General features: G+C 41.7%; 1 protein-coding gene across 24 annotated transcripts in view; it reads left to right on the top strand.

Annotated features, from left to right (window-relative positions):
* The window catches only part of CADPS2 (calcium dependent secretion activator 2), a 602,399-nt gene that overhangs the window by 412,302 nt on the left and 174,317 nt on the right, over positions 1–15,780 (top strand). For all 24 annotated transcript variants that reach the window (XM_030549117.1, XM_030549118.1, XM_030549116.1 and 21 more), the window contains one exon: positions 10,550–10,651. In XM_030549117.1, coding sequence (XP_030404977.1) covers positions 10,550–10,651 — 102 coding nt within the window. The remainder of the gene's footprint in view (positions 1–10,549; positions 10,652–15,780) is intronic.

The raw sequence follows: 15,780 nt of genomic DNA, 5'->3' as shown, positions 1-15,780 counted from the left end.
TATAGTCCTGAAGGTTGATATTTCAGTCTAAACAACAGCAGTGGGTGTTAAGAGTAATCAGAGTTATTGTTTTCTTCCCCATCATCATCTTTTCTATCTGGTTCTCATACTGTGACTTCCCATTCTGTCCCTCTTGTTCTGAAATGGATGCTGGTGAGAAATACATGAAGTGCAATGTGACTTCTTTCACCTTCTGAGCTGCAGGCAGAATTGAAACATTCAAATTTCAAAAATACCCTTCCATTAGATAGAGAGAGAGAGAGAGAGCTGATATGTCATACATTCCTTATATGGATAGTGTAGGTGAAAAGCATCTGACCAAAACTTTGTAATTTCTTTCTACCTTGGTTTTTGAAATCTTCAGCCCTTGTGAGAAATGGAATTAATCTATAGCTGTTGAGTTCTACTGTACTTGACTAACTTGAAGAAGTATGCATCAGTATGTAAGAGAATTGCAGCTCTGTAGATCAACATGGATATCATATAGAAAATTGAGAGAGTTCTGGGAGAGCCCCTGCATTAACTCACCTTCTTTCGCTGTTAATTGATTTGTAACAGGAACCATTTATTGTGTTCATCCACTTCAAGTCAAGTGACAATGATAAGTATCACAGGAACTGTTGCTTTCTTCAAACTCTGATCTAGGAACTTTACTAAAAGAAAGAAAACAATATTATCTCTAAAGCTAATCTGTCTCTTTCCTTCACTCTGCTTCTCTGTAGAGCTTCTGTTCAGAGCTTTCTCCTTCTCCTTCTACCTGGCTTCTTTCAAGATTTAAAGTATACCATGAAATCTCCTTCGCCTTTTTTTCAGCATAAACAATCTCTAGCAAGATTTAACAGAAAATGATGCATTCGAATGAGGCAGTAGCTTCACCTCTCATCCAAGTCTGATCATCGTCAGGCATGATGAATAGTTTTGTTGATTTACCTGGATTATCAAATTGAAAGAAAGAGATTCCTGTTGAGTGATACTTCTCAGCTCGTTCCATAGAAGCTGTGGTGTCAGAACCAGTGCTAGTAGACCATGTGTCAGTTCAACTGGGTTGGAACCATATTAAGATGCTGCCTCTTTCTTCTGTACTGAATACCTTGATCAGTCTCAATTCTGTAGAATCTTGGGTTGTAGCTGCATTTAGTGATAACAGCTGGTTTACTGTATTTTTCTTCATTCTGTTTTATTGAGATTGTCTCCTGGTTTAAGTCTGGGTAAGCTGCAGGCTGCATTCTAACAGTTAAAGGAGGAAGACTAAGATCCTTTACATTATGGGTAGGGCCCTTCCAAATTCATGGCCATGAAAAACACGTCACAGATCATGAAATCTGGTCTTTTGTGTGATTTTACCCTTTACTATACAGATTTCATGGAGACCAGAGTTTCTCAAATTGGGGGTCCTGACCCAAAAAGAAGTTGCAGAGGGATCACAAGGTTATTTTAGGGGGGATAATGATATTGTCACCCTTGCTTTTGTGCTCCCTTCAGAGTTAGGCAGCCAGAGAGCGGTAGCAACTGGCCAGGCTCCCAGCTCTGAAAGCAGTGCCCCGACAGCAGAAGTGCAGAAGTAAGAGGTGACAATACCATACCTTGCCACCCTTACTTCTACGCTGCTGCCTCCATAGCTGAGCGGGTGAAGAGTTGCAGCTGCTGACTGAGGGCCCAGCTCTGCAAGCAGCAGCGCAGAAATAAGGGTAGCAATACCATACCTTGCCATCCTTACTTCTGCACTGCTGCTGCTGCGGCTCTTCCTTTAGCTAGGCTCCCGGACAGCACCTGCCACTCTCTGGCCACCCAGCTCTGAAGGTAGCGCCAAAGCCTGCAGCATTAAAGAAGTAAGTGTACCACAGTACCACAAAATGTTACAATAATCTTGCAACTCCCCTCCTTCATAACCCCTTTTTGGTTTAGGACCCCTACAGCTACAACAACATGAAATTTCCGATTTCAGTAGCTGAAATTATGAAATTTAATATTTTAAAAATCCTATGACCATGAAATTGACCAAAATGGTGAATTTGGTAGGGCCCTAGTTGTGGGATTATTCAGAATGATTTACCTCTAAGGTTAGTAAAGTTCTTCTAATCTGACCACTCATGAGATCTGGTGGGTCAAACTGAGATGCAGAATTTCCACAAATTTTGAAAAATGGCCATTGACTGTTAGACAGATATGTTCTTTTTCTTCACAAGAAGATAGCTAACGCTATTCTTTTCTGAGGTCCATTGGGTAATGCTGGGGGCATGAGATATTCTTCACTTGTGTCCTTCTTGTCCCTATTTGAGACTCCCATGATTCCCTCCTGTGTTTTAGATACTGCCCTATTCCAGGCCATCATTCCATCTTACTCAGTTTGTTTCTTCACTTGGGTAGCTGCAAGACTGGCACCCTCTAGATGTTGCTGGGTGCACGGGTATGCCTTCTCGCCTTGACATTGGTCTGCACTGGTTCTCCATTTAGCAGTTCATTTTGACAGAACAGCATTGTGACACCACTGTGTGATTTATAAGGCCTGTCTCAATGGCTGTGCTTTGGTCTAGAAAGTCATTTGTTGTGGTCTTGATTATAAAGGTGTCAAATAATGCTTGTAGCGTTCATAGCTAGTACCATCTTTGAATTGCCCAAGATCACACACAGTCTATGGTAGAGCAGGAAATTAAACCTAGTTTCCCAAATCCCAGGCCAGCATCCAAACCACTGCTGCATCATTTCTCTCTCTGATTATGTATTACCATGCATGATAATGGCCAAATAAATGACTAATGAGCATTCAGATTATTCTACCGTTCGACAACAGCAACAGCAGAAGTGAAATGGAACAGGCTGGTGACTGAGTTATGGTGCTTTCCAGAAGACTATCCAGAAGATCTGGGTTGTGCTAGTTTTTCACTGTAAATGTTTTCCAGAGGCTGAGACTTATGGAGAAGTGGAGACCCCCTTCTTCTGTCTTTCCTTTAACACAATGAATGGGTGACTATTTCATTTCAAAAACATTGACTCTTTATCACACCTATTCTTTTAAAATAGGGGAAAAAACAAGAGTCTGTTTTAGTTACAGAGAGAAAATATATTGACTTCATCTATGGCCTGAGGAAAGGAGTTATCCTAGGATGTATTGTGCTGATGGTTTATAATGTGTTGAGATCTAAATCTGTCCTTACCAGGAAATATACAGCAGCATATTTTTCAACACAATGAGCCAGGTCTGCTCCTAATAGGTCTCAGAGAAATTGTCAGTGGAAAAACATATTTACATGTAACAAGAAAACAGTAAACCCAGATCTTGTATGTGTACTGTAACAGTTATCTTTCAGACACTGAAATAACAGCTGCTAATACTTGATTATAAAGAAGTCCTCTATAAATTTTATAAGATGTCTTATGATTATTTTTAGTTACATGTATCCTGCTTATACGTCAACATATGTCCTATGTAGGTAGTATTTTTTGCAACACATGCTTAGCCTTTGAACTAGAAGACACTAATGAGTCCTATCTAAAATGTTCCCCTAAAAAGATCATGAAATTAACATGACCTACCTTCATAATCCATTCTATAGACCTCTAAAAATAGTCTTTTTCTTTTGCTTGTGAAAATAGAGGATATGACCTGTAAGCAGATGTTGAAGCAGGCTGAGAAGCACATGCAACAGAAGGCTCTATTGTACAAATTTTCTTTTGTAAGGATGTTTAAAGTATAGTTAATATAAACACCAAAATGCTCGGTCTTCAAGTGCCTGCTGGTTAAAGGAGTGCCAAAATGCTGCACCCTAATTTGTTCTCTTCCTTCTGTGTGTTCCTCCTTAACTCACATGCCTACTTTTTGAGCACATAACGGCTTGCTTTTCTCGAACTCCTTTCACGTGTTCCTCAGATTCTGCTAGTCTTTAATTAACAACACTGAGCTTTGAAGGAAAATTCAGGTATTAAGAGCTTGTTAAATGAATAAGAGAATTCTTTTCATCAAAGCTGCAGACTTAATCTTTTTGTGACTTAAAGATAGTAAATGCATGTTTTTCACTTGCAGATTTGAAAACTGATTGGTTTCGTTTTGTTTGTTTTTATTCTGAGTGTCACTGTGCATGTTACATTTGAAAACAAGCATTCTTAGAAAGGGTTGAGGCTTTTTTAGTAAATTTGTTTCTAGCCAAAAAGCTTGGGAGGTGGGAGGGAGAGGGGATTCTGAAATGTAATACACTATAAAAATCCACAGGTGAAATTAATGGCTCCATGTAAACATTATGAATTAATTTTTTTCTTGCCTTACAACTCTTTTATTTTCTCTCTTTTGCTGGTATATTTTTTGTAACAATGCTGTACCTATCTGTCCACATGGATTCAAATCCAAATGTCAACTTGTGTATTCTTCCTTATTTCAATTTTTCAGTTTTCATCTATTTTGGTAATGCTAGAAAAGATTCTATTTTTTTAATATTTGGACATATGCAGATCAGTAATATCAGTTACTGTGCAGGTGACCAGTATCACATAACACTTAAAAATAACTTAAACTGCATTCAGTTGAAAACAAACATACATACACCCTATTATCACCTCTCTAGGCAAAAGCCTGATTGAAGGTCAAGAGATTCACACTGTGTCAAACCAGCAGGAGAAGCTACTTCCAGAGTTGAGGGCCCTTCACTGAGAACATTCTGCCACCAGTCCTATGACATTCATATCTAGGGACAGTAAACTTGAGAACCCCATTTGATCTCATCTGCTGCAGCTGTTAACAGGGGCCCCAGTCCTGCATTACACTCAGTGACTCCTGCAAATTACTTGGAGCATTTAACTCCTATTGACATCAGTATTTCACAGGAGGCTCTCCACACCTTACAGGATTGTGCCAAGTGAGAAATGATTGGGGTCAAGGAAATCTCAGCATTCAAGGAAATCCCTAAATTTGCTGTTTGATCAATCACTTTTCTAAAGGCTGGGTAGAGTATGGGTAACAATTTGCAATACTGTCAGTTTTTCTTTCTGCAAAAGGATGCTGGAATCCTCTTTTCTGCTAGGACACCATTTAACAGTCTCCACTAGCAACAAAGTTGCTTCCTCTCATTTTATTTTACTAACCATAATGAACACAGGTCCAACTCACAGTAGAGTTTCAAACCTTTTGATATATCTAGAACCGCAGTGAGTGAAACTTATTGAAAAATGAGTAGAGATGACATTTCATCTCTACTCCTCAGGCATGAATATATTCTAGCAGAAGCAGACGGGCCAGTCCAAATCCACTGATCTGATCCTCAAAAATAAGTGGGAATTTTACAAGTGATGAAAAGTATTATTTTTCAATAATTCACCTAGCTCAGCATTACCAAAAGCATTTGTGGTGGATGAGATTTTGTGGTTGCTGTTTAAGAGGAAAGGAAAACCCATTATTTGCCTCTTTGTGTAAGGGAAGAAGATGCTTAATGGTGGAAGGCCATAGGTGGTCATCAGTAGATTGGTCCACCAACTGTAAAGTACTCTACTCTCATTTAGAGACATCTGAAACTTACTTGGGTCCATCAGTTGCCATGGATGGACCCGTGGAAGAGGTCCTAAACTGCAACAAGAAAAATGAGCTCTGAATTGAAATTGAAAAATCAAGTCACCTGTATAACTTTTCCTTAGCTGTTAAGAGGGTGTCACAAATATTGCTATTAGCTCCAGAAGAGTACTCAGGTGATTTATGGAGCAAAAAAGCTTTATCGTACCACAAGACCAATGGAAAGAAAAGGTTTAATTCTAGTTGCCCTGTGCTACCTTCCAGATTAGTATGTTCCTGTGGGAATGGACAACAAAATAACACTAAAACATACAAATAACTAGTTAAAAAATGTCAGTGCCATTTTGTTTTAATCTCGTTTTAACTTTGAAGCAAATGAAGAAAAAGATTTGGAAGAGTAAAACAAGAATGCTTTTTGAAATCTGTTGTTTTTCTGTATTTTTAAGATAGAACTATCTTGGGGCCAGGTGGACTACCCCTTACTCTTGTGGGTGAGCTGTTACTTACAGGACTAACAGAAACTGCATCTGAAAGTAAATGTTCAGTATTTTAAATCAGGTTATGTCTACACTGCATTTAAACACCTGCAGCTGGCCAGTGCCAGCTGACTCAGGTTTGTGGGGCTCGGGCTAAGTCGCTGTTTAATTGCAGTGTAGACATTAGGGTGTGGGCTGCAGCCTCCCACTTTCCTCCCACCTTGCAGGCTCCAGTCTGATCCTGAATGTCGACACCACAACTGAACAGCCCCTTAGCCCAAGCCCCGCAAGCCTGAGTCAGCTGGCATGGACCAGCTGCGGGTATCTAATTGCTGTGTAGACATATCTTAAGGGGCTCACTATCTGGCCCTCATTTATATCTTGGAGAATAACAATTGTATATGCTATTCTACCACAGTAACATTTAAGTGAAACAAGAAAACCATGTTTGAAAGTTGGGGCTATTTTTGAAGAGCACATTTTGGAGGGCTCAATCGTATCTTATTGTCTATTGTACACATTTTCTGACATCTTTTTGTGCTCTCCTTATTTTTCTTGCAGCATGCTCAGTTCTGTCGAAACACTCACTGCAAATACATTTGGCAGTTGTAAAAAATTTAGGTATTGTCCATGTGGTTCTGTGTGACAAACTCAGTGAAGTGACAGTTCTTTTGTATGTAGTTATTCTAGTCTTAGTGCAGGTTGACAGATGTGACATTCTCCTGGTTCACCTTTCTCTCTTGTCATTATCTGGACCCCTGGCTCTTTCCTGTCACATGTATAACATGCCTCAGTGAGGTTTAATATGACAGAACTATTTACTTTATCACTCCATAGCACAATCTCTCTTGACAATGAAATCAGACAGTGAAATTTACTCAAATTTGAACACGTTCCATCTGTCAGGGGGCTGAGGCAAACTGTCAGGGCATCCATCAAAAGAGAGAAGATAAGTTATTTGCTCTTTCACTTCAAATTTATATGATAGTATATTGATGTACATAACTACACATAGCTTCACCATATCTGACTTTTGTTCTTTGAAATAATTTAAAGAGTTCAGGCATGTTTTCCTCCTTGACCTGACAGGTCACAAATATAAATGATTATGAGGGGAGGGAGTTGTTGCTTTTGATTTTACAGCACATTATGTCATGACCAGGTAACAATCTATCACTTCTAGATTTAATGTTGGTTGAGAAAGTTAAGATCAGAGTTTAGCCATTTGACCTTTCATTAATTTTTGGTGGTTAGTTTAAATAATTAATAAATGAAAGCATTGATATGTCTTTTCAAACATGCTGCACAGGGAAAAGTCATGAGCTGTATATGGCAGATATATAATATTGGAAACATTTACTTCAGGTTTCTGTAACTCTTCTGTATTACCTTTCATGCAATATTTTTAATGATATACATTTTAAGGTCCTGATTCTGTAAAACATTCTTATTCAGGACAAGACTTGAGCATATGCTTAAATTTGCTCTTAAGTTAAAGAGTGTGCTTGTATAGGATTGGACTTAAACATTTACTTAAATACGTTCCAGAATCAAGGCCAGTATTCCTTGGGCCACATCACAATCTTCTTGTTCATTAGAATTTATTGAGAAACTGAGTACAATTTGACACTATAGTCAAATTACACTATAGTAATTGAATGTCTGTTTCTCTCTTTATTTTGTTATTTTCCTGGCTTACTGTCTTTTGATGTTCAAAAGCTGAAAATAGACCATTTAAATAAGTAGATAAAATTTTATTCACAAATCATGTGTAGTCCATTGCCTTGATAATTTCCAATCTCTTTAAATTTTTATTGTTTTAGAGCATATTGTCGCAAACCTTACTCCTATGAGCAGTCATGCAAAGTTCCATTAAAATCAAGCTCGTTAACTCCATGGGGTTACTTGCAGGAGTAATAACATTTTAAGTATTGGGCCCTTAATTTTTACCTTTTGTGCCTGATTTGATTAAAAAATAAAAACAACTTCCTTAGCATGAAAGCCTTGCTAAGGAGTTTAAATCAGAGATAATTTTTCAACATTTATTTACAGCTTGTTTAGAAATATTATTCCAGTATTTTGATATATATGTCTGTCTGCATATAAAAAATAAATACATTGGAATATATGCAACAGTTTTAAATCAGAGATATACTTTAAAGAAAACAAAGTATTGGGATATTTACAGTCTGAGCAACATAGGAAATAATTATGAATGTGATTTGTTAAAAAATAAATTACAGCCCGACGCGCCACATTTGCAGTGGTAACTCTGCACAGGAAATCCATTCCTTTCTCAACATGCTGTGGACTGACCGTTTGAATTCATGGCCTAACTTCTTTTCATTAACAATAACAAGCCACAAATAAACTGGAGCTTAAATTAATTGCCAGTATTTTAAATGTCATCGGTTCTAATCATCTTGTTAATTCAATGCCCAGTATTATTTTAATTGTATCAGTTTTACTCGACACTTTTTCATGAAGTAAATATAATATTTTATAAACATGCAGGCCTGCTCATTATAAAACATAACGGTGTCTACTGTCAGTGAGAGACATAGAAAAATGAGTAGGCAGGTAAACTTTTTTTAATTGCTATGTACTTGCATTTAATATTCAGTATAGCTAATGCATTAATTATATTTCTATGGTGTAAAAGAAAGGTACATTTTAATTTGCGTGTACTCACACAGAATTTAACTGCTTTTTCAGTTTTATCATTTCTATGTAGTTAGGGTCTCCCATATATTCAAACTATGGTAATACAATTTGTCCCCAGTCACTTATCTATTCTTTGCATTTTTTGAAATGATGTTATTAGATACATATATATTAGGTGGCTGTATATCCTTAGTTCCATTATATAACTGAATCAAAAAGGATTTATGTTAAAGTGTATGTAAGTAGCTGGGAAAACATACACAGAAAATTGTACTGGAAAGATCAGACATTTTGGGTTCTGGACAAGACATCTAAGGTGAGATTCACCTTGGTGTGGGTACAAGGCCCTCTGAATCACTCGAGTTTCATGGGAGAGGAGATACTGATTGAAAGGTCACACCTAATTTTATTAGACATTTACTTGGGAATGTTGACCCCTGTATAAATTTGTTCACACCAGGTTAAATCTCTTAAGGAATCCAGTAATAATTATGCTTCCTTTGGTATATGAATGCTCTTTTTCTAGGTGTGTATTCCTTCAATGATTCATACTAGACAACATTTACCATTGTGCAGAAACCCAGCATAAGGTCTAAACATTGCTTAAACTCCACTTAAGCCCTTCTGTGGGTTTACAAGGAACTTAAACAGTGCATAGCCTTGTACTGGCCCTCTGTACAGAGATGAATTTCACCCAGGCTATCAGCTATCAAAGCAAGACCTTTAGAGATGCAGCTGAGCTAATGGTTTATTTTTATGTCATGTATTTGCCTGTATTTAAGAAGGGAGTTGTGTTACTTGATAGATGTTTTTCAACAAATGTATTAGAGTAATATTATTTTAACTGTTGAAACATAGTTTTCCCTTTTGCAAGTGCAAATTTGCACTTGTGGTTTAGCACCCATAAAATGAAATTACAGGTACTAGTCAGAGGCTCTGCACTTTGAAATACCTGTTTTTCACCTATAAAAAGGACTGAAGATGTGCAAATATCCAGATTTGCACTGGCAGTTTAGTTGCAGGTGCAAATTTTGCAGGTGTAAATTGCACCCACAGAAAGGGCACTTCCTAAAGGTTAATTATTAATTACTGCAAGTTGAATGAGGGAAAAAATAGTTTGTTTTGAGAAAGGACCTCGTTTGTTGAAGTCTCTTTTGCTGTATACCAGGTCTTCCTCCAACGTTCTTGTGGCTTCTCTGTCTTGTTCACTTGCTGCTTCTTGTTCAATTGATGGAGTTTCATTTGATAGGTCTGACCCTAACTAGTGCTCATTCCCTCAGGAAGGGATTCTTAGGAGCTGCCTGCTAGAGGTGGGAAACTTTTTCATGGTGGGAAGCTTTTCTGCCATGTCAGCAGCACAATGCCTCAGGGTGGGTACCTCCAAGGATCAGGGAGTTGGAATTCAGAAGACTGGGCCTGAGTTTTGGACAGGAATGCTCAGTTGAGTGTGCAAGAATAGGACCTATCTGGGGAATGGATCAGAAAGACTGTCTGTGCTACCTTCTATTGGGTAAGCATGGCTGTTATTGGGAGGGATCTTTATGACAGGGATGCTGGAATGAGAGACTGCAAGGAAATGGGAGCCAGATAGATAGTTAAGAATTTGAATTTCTAAGCTCTTGTCTGATTGATTTCTCAATATAAGTTTCCGCCTCGTTCTTTAACTATATTCATACATTATCCTGGGATTATTTCAAAGCAATGGAAAGGTGGCAAAGGCCCGGGAGAACTCTGGGTGTAGGAATGGTGTAAATGACAATACTTACATTGAAGGATGTTGTTCAAACAAAACTCACTGCATAGTTTTAATCGATTAAAACATACCAAGACAGAACACAGGTTTCGTTTCTATGATTATGATAATATGTGGAAGAAAATGTTGAACAAAAGAGAAAATAACTATATCATATTACAGGCCTGACGGAATTGGAACAGTCTCAGTTGACGAGAAAGAAAGGTTTGAGGAGACTAAAAACCGACTTTCTTCCCTTTTAGAAAACCAGATAAGCCACTTCAGGTGAGTGTGTAATTCATTCAGTGCATATGAAGCTTCATTCAAAATGATTTTGACATGGTGGTGTTCATTGTTTTTGCTATGAACAAGGCATAGTAAAAATAACATAATTCATTTATAATAGATGGTTTTCAAAAAGATATCATTTAATTTAATCACACATTATTGGCCTATAACGTTCACTTATATAACAGAGGAGATTAATTCCTTCCAATGTGGGAATCACTGGATGAAATTCTATGGCCTCTGACCTCCTGCATAACAGACTAGATGACCATAGCAGTGCTTTTGGCCTTAAAACCTGTGACTGTAATTCTAGCTCATGATTAGCTGAAAATCTTCAAATGAAGATGAGTGAGTAAGCCATAACTGAAGTCTTGAATAGTTTTAATGAGTATGATCCATATGCAAACTGAGTGCCTTGATTGCAGCTGAGTTAAGTTAAAATTATTTTTTTAACCTTTGAGCTAATCAGATCCCATATGCAAATCTCTATTTCCTGACTGGACAATCAGAGGTAAATATTTTTCTGGGTATCTAATCTTTCTTTACTAACCTTTATATGTTTGTACATTTTCCCCCATATCAAGCCAAGTTCTTGCTCCCTAGTCCTCAATGAAGAGTTTGTCCATGCTGAGTTTCAAATTTTAGCCATTTTTGTTGTTGCCCAGTTCAGAAACTTGATTTAAAATTAAATCACAAAGAAAAGAGTATTTCTTCTTCAAGGGATCCTCTATAACAGCAGTTCTAAAACTTTTGTACTGGTGACCACATAGCAAACCTCTGAGTGTGACCCCCTTTATAAATTAAAAACACTTGCAAATATATTTAACAACATTATAAATGCTGGAGGCAAAGTGGGGTTTGGGGTGAAGGTTGACAGTTCACGACCCCCCATGTAATAACCTCACAACCCCCTGAGGTGTCCCGACCCCCAGTTTGAGACCCCCTGATCTACAAGGATTCCAGTTTTGATCCACATGCACCCCATGCACACAAGATCAGATTCTTTTGGCCAGCAGTGTCTGCTGCACCTACATCTGAGCCCTAGATGTCTTTGTGCCCCCGCCAGAACCAAGGGCATAAAGGGTAGACTGGACCTAACCAATCCTTTGTTCCTTTTTACCATTCATGGCAGCAAAACAGAATCCTTGAAGTATCCCACCGGCCTTTCTGCACATTGTGCTACCTATTGTTTGTTATTTGTTACTCTTGTTGCCTGTTGGCAACACACACATGCACAAAAGAGAGAGAGAGAGAGAAAAATTCTTATTTTAGTCAGGTTCTGGATTTAGGCTAGAACACTCCCGGTACTGGTGTTCTAGCAGAATGTAAGAAGAGAAATCTCAAGAGTTTAAAACCTGCCCCTCATCTGAAGCTTCAATGGCACTTCATGATGGGCACTATATGTGCCCATTTTGTTTAAAAGAGGAACATATTCCTGAGTGATATACCATATATCACCCAGGACTGGCTTCAGGTTTTCTGTCGCTCCAAGCGTCGGGGGGGCGGGGGGAAACACATGCCACTCTATTCTTCGGTGGCAGTTCGGCGGCGGGTCCTTCACTCCCTCTCGTCCTCTTCGGCAGCACTTCAGCAGCAGCTCAAAGAGAATGAGAGGGACTGAGGGACCCGCTGTCCAATTCCTGACAAAGACCCGGACTGGCCATCCCAATAGTGGACTGAGTGCCTCCCCTTTGTATTTGCCATCCCAAGCACTTGCTTCCTTAGCTGGTGCCTGGAGCTGACCCTGACATCACCCCTCCTTTGGGTGGACTTAGAAAGTCAGAGAAGCCTGCCTCAAATTGTTCCTCCTGGAGTTCCCTCTGCAAACTCCTCAGACATCAAAAGGAAGGACACAGCTGAACCTCACTCCTCAAGTTGGTCCCTCTCCATGAGTGCCCTTGTGAAACAAGATTCCACTCTGAACTCTCAGGCTATGTAAACCAACAAGTGCCAGTCATCACCCACCCACCACTCTGAGGAGGTAGGAAGAAGCCCTGCTCCAGAATTAAGCCAAGGCATCGGACACTTAAGTTTTACTTATCTCAGGTTCGGCAGCCAAGAGCCTGAGAAGGGTCCCTCTGGCATCCTGGCATCAACTGTTAAGAGAGCAGTGGTGGTACCACCTCTCTCTTGGTATTGAGCCTTCAGTTTCTGGCATTTGTGCACAAGCAATCTCAGAACAGTGTTCCTCAGTGCCCAGCACATCAACAACTAGTGTATTGATACTGAGGGCTTATACAGTACTGAGTGATTTATGTGAGTCCTGGTACTGGAGTCTCCTCTTCTGTGAGGTTGGGGGTGGTGATAACTAAGCGACCAGCTATTGAGTTTGTCAGTCCAGCAAGTGAAGGCGAAATCTCCAATATTGACTTCATCTTCTATCGGCTGAGGGAGCACAGCAAAGCCAGGGCACCTGTGACAGAACAGCCCCTCCCTTGGAAAAGGTATATTTTTAATCTCCTTTTGAGCATAGTAGGAACTCCTTTCCTACACTCCTACCTTCCCCTCCTCGTGTAGCACAATAGAAGTCAGGAAGAGTCTACTCTAAGGAGGGATCTGTAAGGGCCAGCAGGAAACAACCTACGGTTCCCCCATGTGTCTACCATACTCATATGAGCCCTGGCCCTACTGGACACCCTGGGGACTGCAGTCATATTCAGGCATCATCGGCTCCTTCTAGGCTTAGATTCCCCTTCCCAAAAAGGCAATATAGACCAGCAGAGCCAGGTCAGATAGTGCAGCCTCAGATCCTGAAAAGATAGAAAGAGGGAGGTGATAAGGATCAGCATTTACAAGGGGAAGAATAATTTGTCTCTGCTGCGATCTCCTCATTCTCTCTTGACAAAGCAGCAAATCTCTCAATGTCTTCTTCATTCAATGACTTCAAGACAACTTCATCAAGTATATGGCGGAGATTCTAGATATATCTCTGGAAGTGGTGCAGGAAAAGCTTTTCATACTTCTGCACATCTTGCACCTTTCTATGCCTGATAGACTTTGTATGCCTATAAATGAGCACTGTTGAAACCTGTGAAAAACTTGTGGTGCATACGAGCATCCATTTTGGCCATATTGAAATGAGCCAACTATTTTTATTCCCATCCAGTTCCAGGATCTTTTGGTAGCTGCATTCTAAGAGACGTTGAAGCAACAGAGTCCTTTCAATTCTATATCTAGGGAGAGAAACCCAAAGAAACTGGACCTGTTTGGATGCAAAGTCTATTCATTTGCCAGTCTCCAGATGCACGTGGCTAATTTCCAAGTTCTTCTGAAAAATGCAATTATATGAATTGGTACAACCTGTCTTATTTAGTGGGCAAGCTATCTCAAGAGCATCAACTGGAGATAAACACAGTCATATCCAAGGGACAACTTATTGCCCACATGTCCTGAAACGGCCAACACAGCAGCACATACTATGACTACAGCAGTGACTGTGAGAAGATCTTTTTGGATCCAGTCTTCAGAGATGCCTAGGTTAATCCAAACAACAACTGAGGAATTGCCCTTTGAGAGCAACAAACTTTTTAATTCAAAGACAGATGAGGCCATACATTCCTTAAATGGATGGCCTCTAGGACAACTCTGTTCTCTGGGCCTCTGTGTTCCCACCCCAAGATGGAAGCAAGCAAGACCACCGGCCTCTTTTGTACATAATTCTGCTCAGTGTTATCACCAGCCCCAAACAATCTCAGAGTTGCCAAGAAGGAAGCAAAGGTTCTTCTTCGAGTGATTGCTCACATCCATTCCAGTTAGGTGTGCGCGCCGTGCGTGCACGTTCGTCGGAAACTTTTTACCCTAGCAACTCCAGTGGGCCGGCAGGTCGCCCCCTGGAGTGGCGCCGCCATGGCGCCCAATATATATCCCTGCCGGCCCGCCCGCTCCTCAGTTCCTTCTTACCGCCGTGTCGGTCGTTGGAACTGTGGAGCGCGGCATAGCTGTCCTCCACGTCCCTAGCTCTCCTAGTTTCTACCGCTTGTTTATCGCTTATCTCTAGTTCTATATAGTTGTTAATTAGTATTGTTAAGTAGATAGTTTAGTAAATAGCTGTTAAGTAGTTACTTGCCGGGGGCTTAGCCCTTCCCGGCACCGGGCGCCAGGCTCATGCCTGTTTCGCCAGGCTTCAAGCAGTGTGCGGCCTGCAAGAAGCCCATGCCTACCAGCGATCCCCACGAAGCGTGCCTGAAGTGCCTCGGGGAATCGCACAGATCTGACAAGTGCCGCATCTGTAAGGCTTTTAAGCCGAGGACAAAAAAGGAGAGGGATCAGAGGCTCCGAACTCTCCTAATGGAGGCGGCACTTGACCCGTCGACTTCGCAGACCGTGGTTTCGGCACCGGCACCGGATCGCTCCGGCACCGACCTTCTCCGGCACCGGAATCAGAGCCTAGGCCGTCGAAGTCTAATACTCCGGCCAGGCAGACCCGGCTTGAGCGCCCGGCCTCAACATCGGCCGCGGCACCGCCGGCACCGTCAGCACCGTTGACTCCGGGCCCGGCGGGTCCGTTGAGTCCGGTGCCGCCGAGCTCCCCCATGAGATCTGGGGTTGAGATAGTGGTCCCATCCACTCCGGAGACCTTCGCCTCGGCTCGGGACCTTATTGCCCTGACTGAGCCCACTCGGCTGCCACCCCCGGTACCTCCGGTGCGGGTTGTGTCCAGAGGCAAGCCCATGCTGTCGGCGCCGCCCAGAGACAGTCGTTCGCCATCCAGGTCCCGACGTCTTGGGCGCTCCAGATCCCGACGCCGCTCGCAGTCCCGGCACCGCTCCCCTCAGCGATACCGGTCGCACTCGCGGCAACGGTCGGCATCGAGACGGTCGCGGTCAGGCTCCAGTCGGCGTCACCGGCACCGCGACTCCAGGAGCAGGTCCCGACGCTACTCACCGCACCGGTCGACCTCCCGGCACCGAGCTGGTGGCAGGTCCCGGTCCCGGTCTCGCTCGACCTCCCGGCACCGAGCTGGTGGCAGGTCCCGGTCGACCTCCTGGCACCGAGCTGGTGGCAGGTCCCGGTCCCGGTCGATCTCCCGGCACCGAGCTGGTAGTAGGTCCCGGCACCGAAGCGGCGCCCGGTACCGAAGCGGCGCCTGGCACCGTGACAGATCCCGGTCCCGGTCCCGATCCCGG

The sequence above is a fragment of the Gopherus evgoodei genome, chromosome 1 (genome assembly GCF_007399415.2).
Source record: "Gopherus evgoodei ecotype Sinaloan lineage chromosome 1, rGopEvg1_v1.p, whole genome shotgun sequence".
In the NCBI taxonomy this organism is placed as follows: Eukaryota; Metazoa; Chordata; order Testudines; family Testudinidae; genus Gopherus; species Gopherus evgoodei.
The sequence above is the reverse complement of the archived record's forward strand: the minus strand, read 5'-3'. Positions and strand labels throughout refer to the sequence as shown.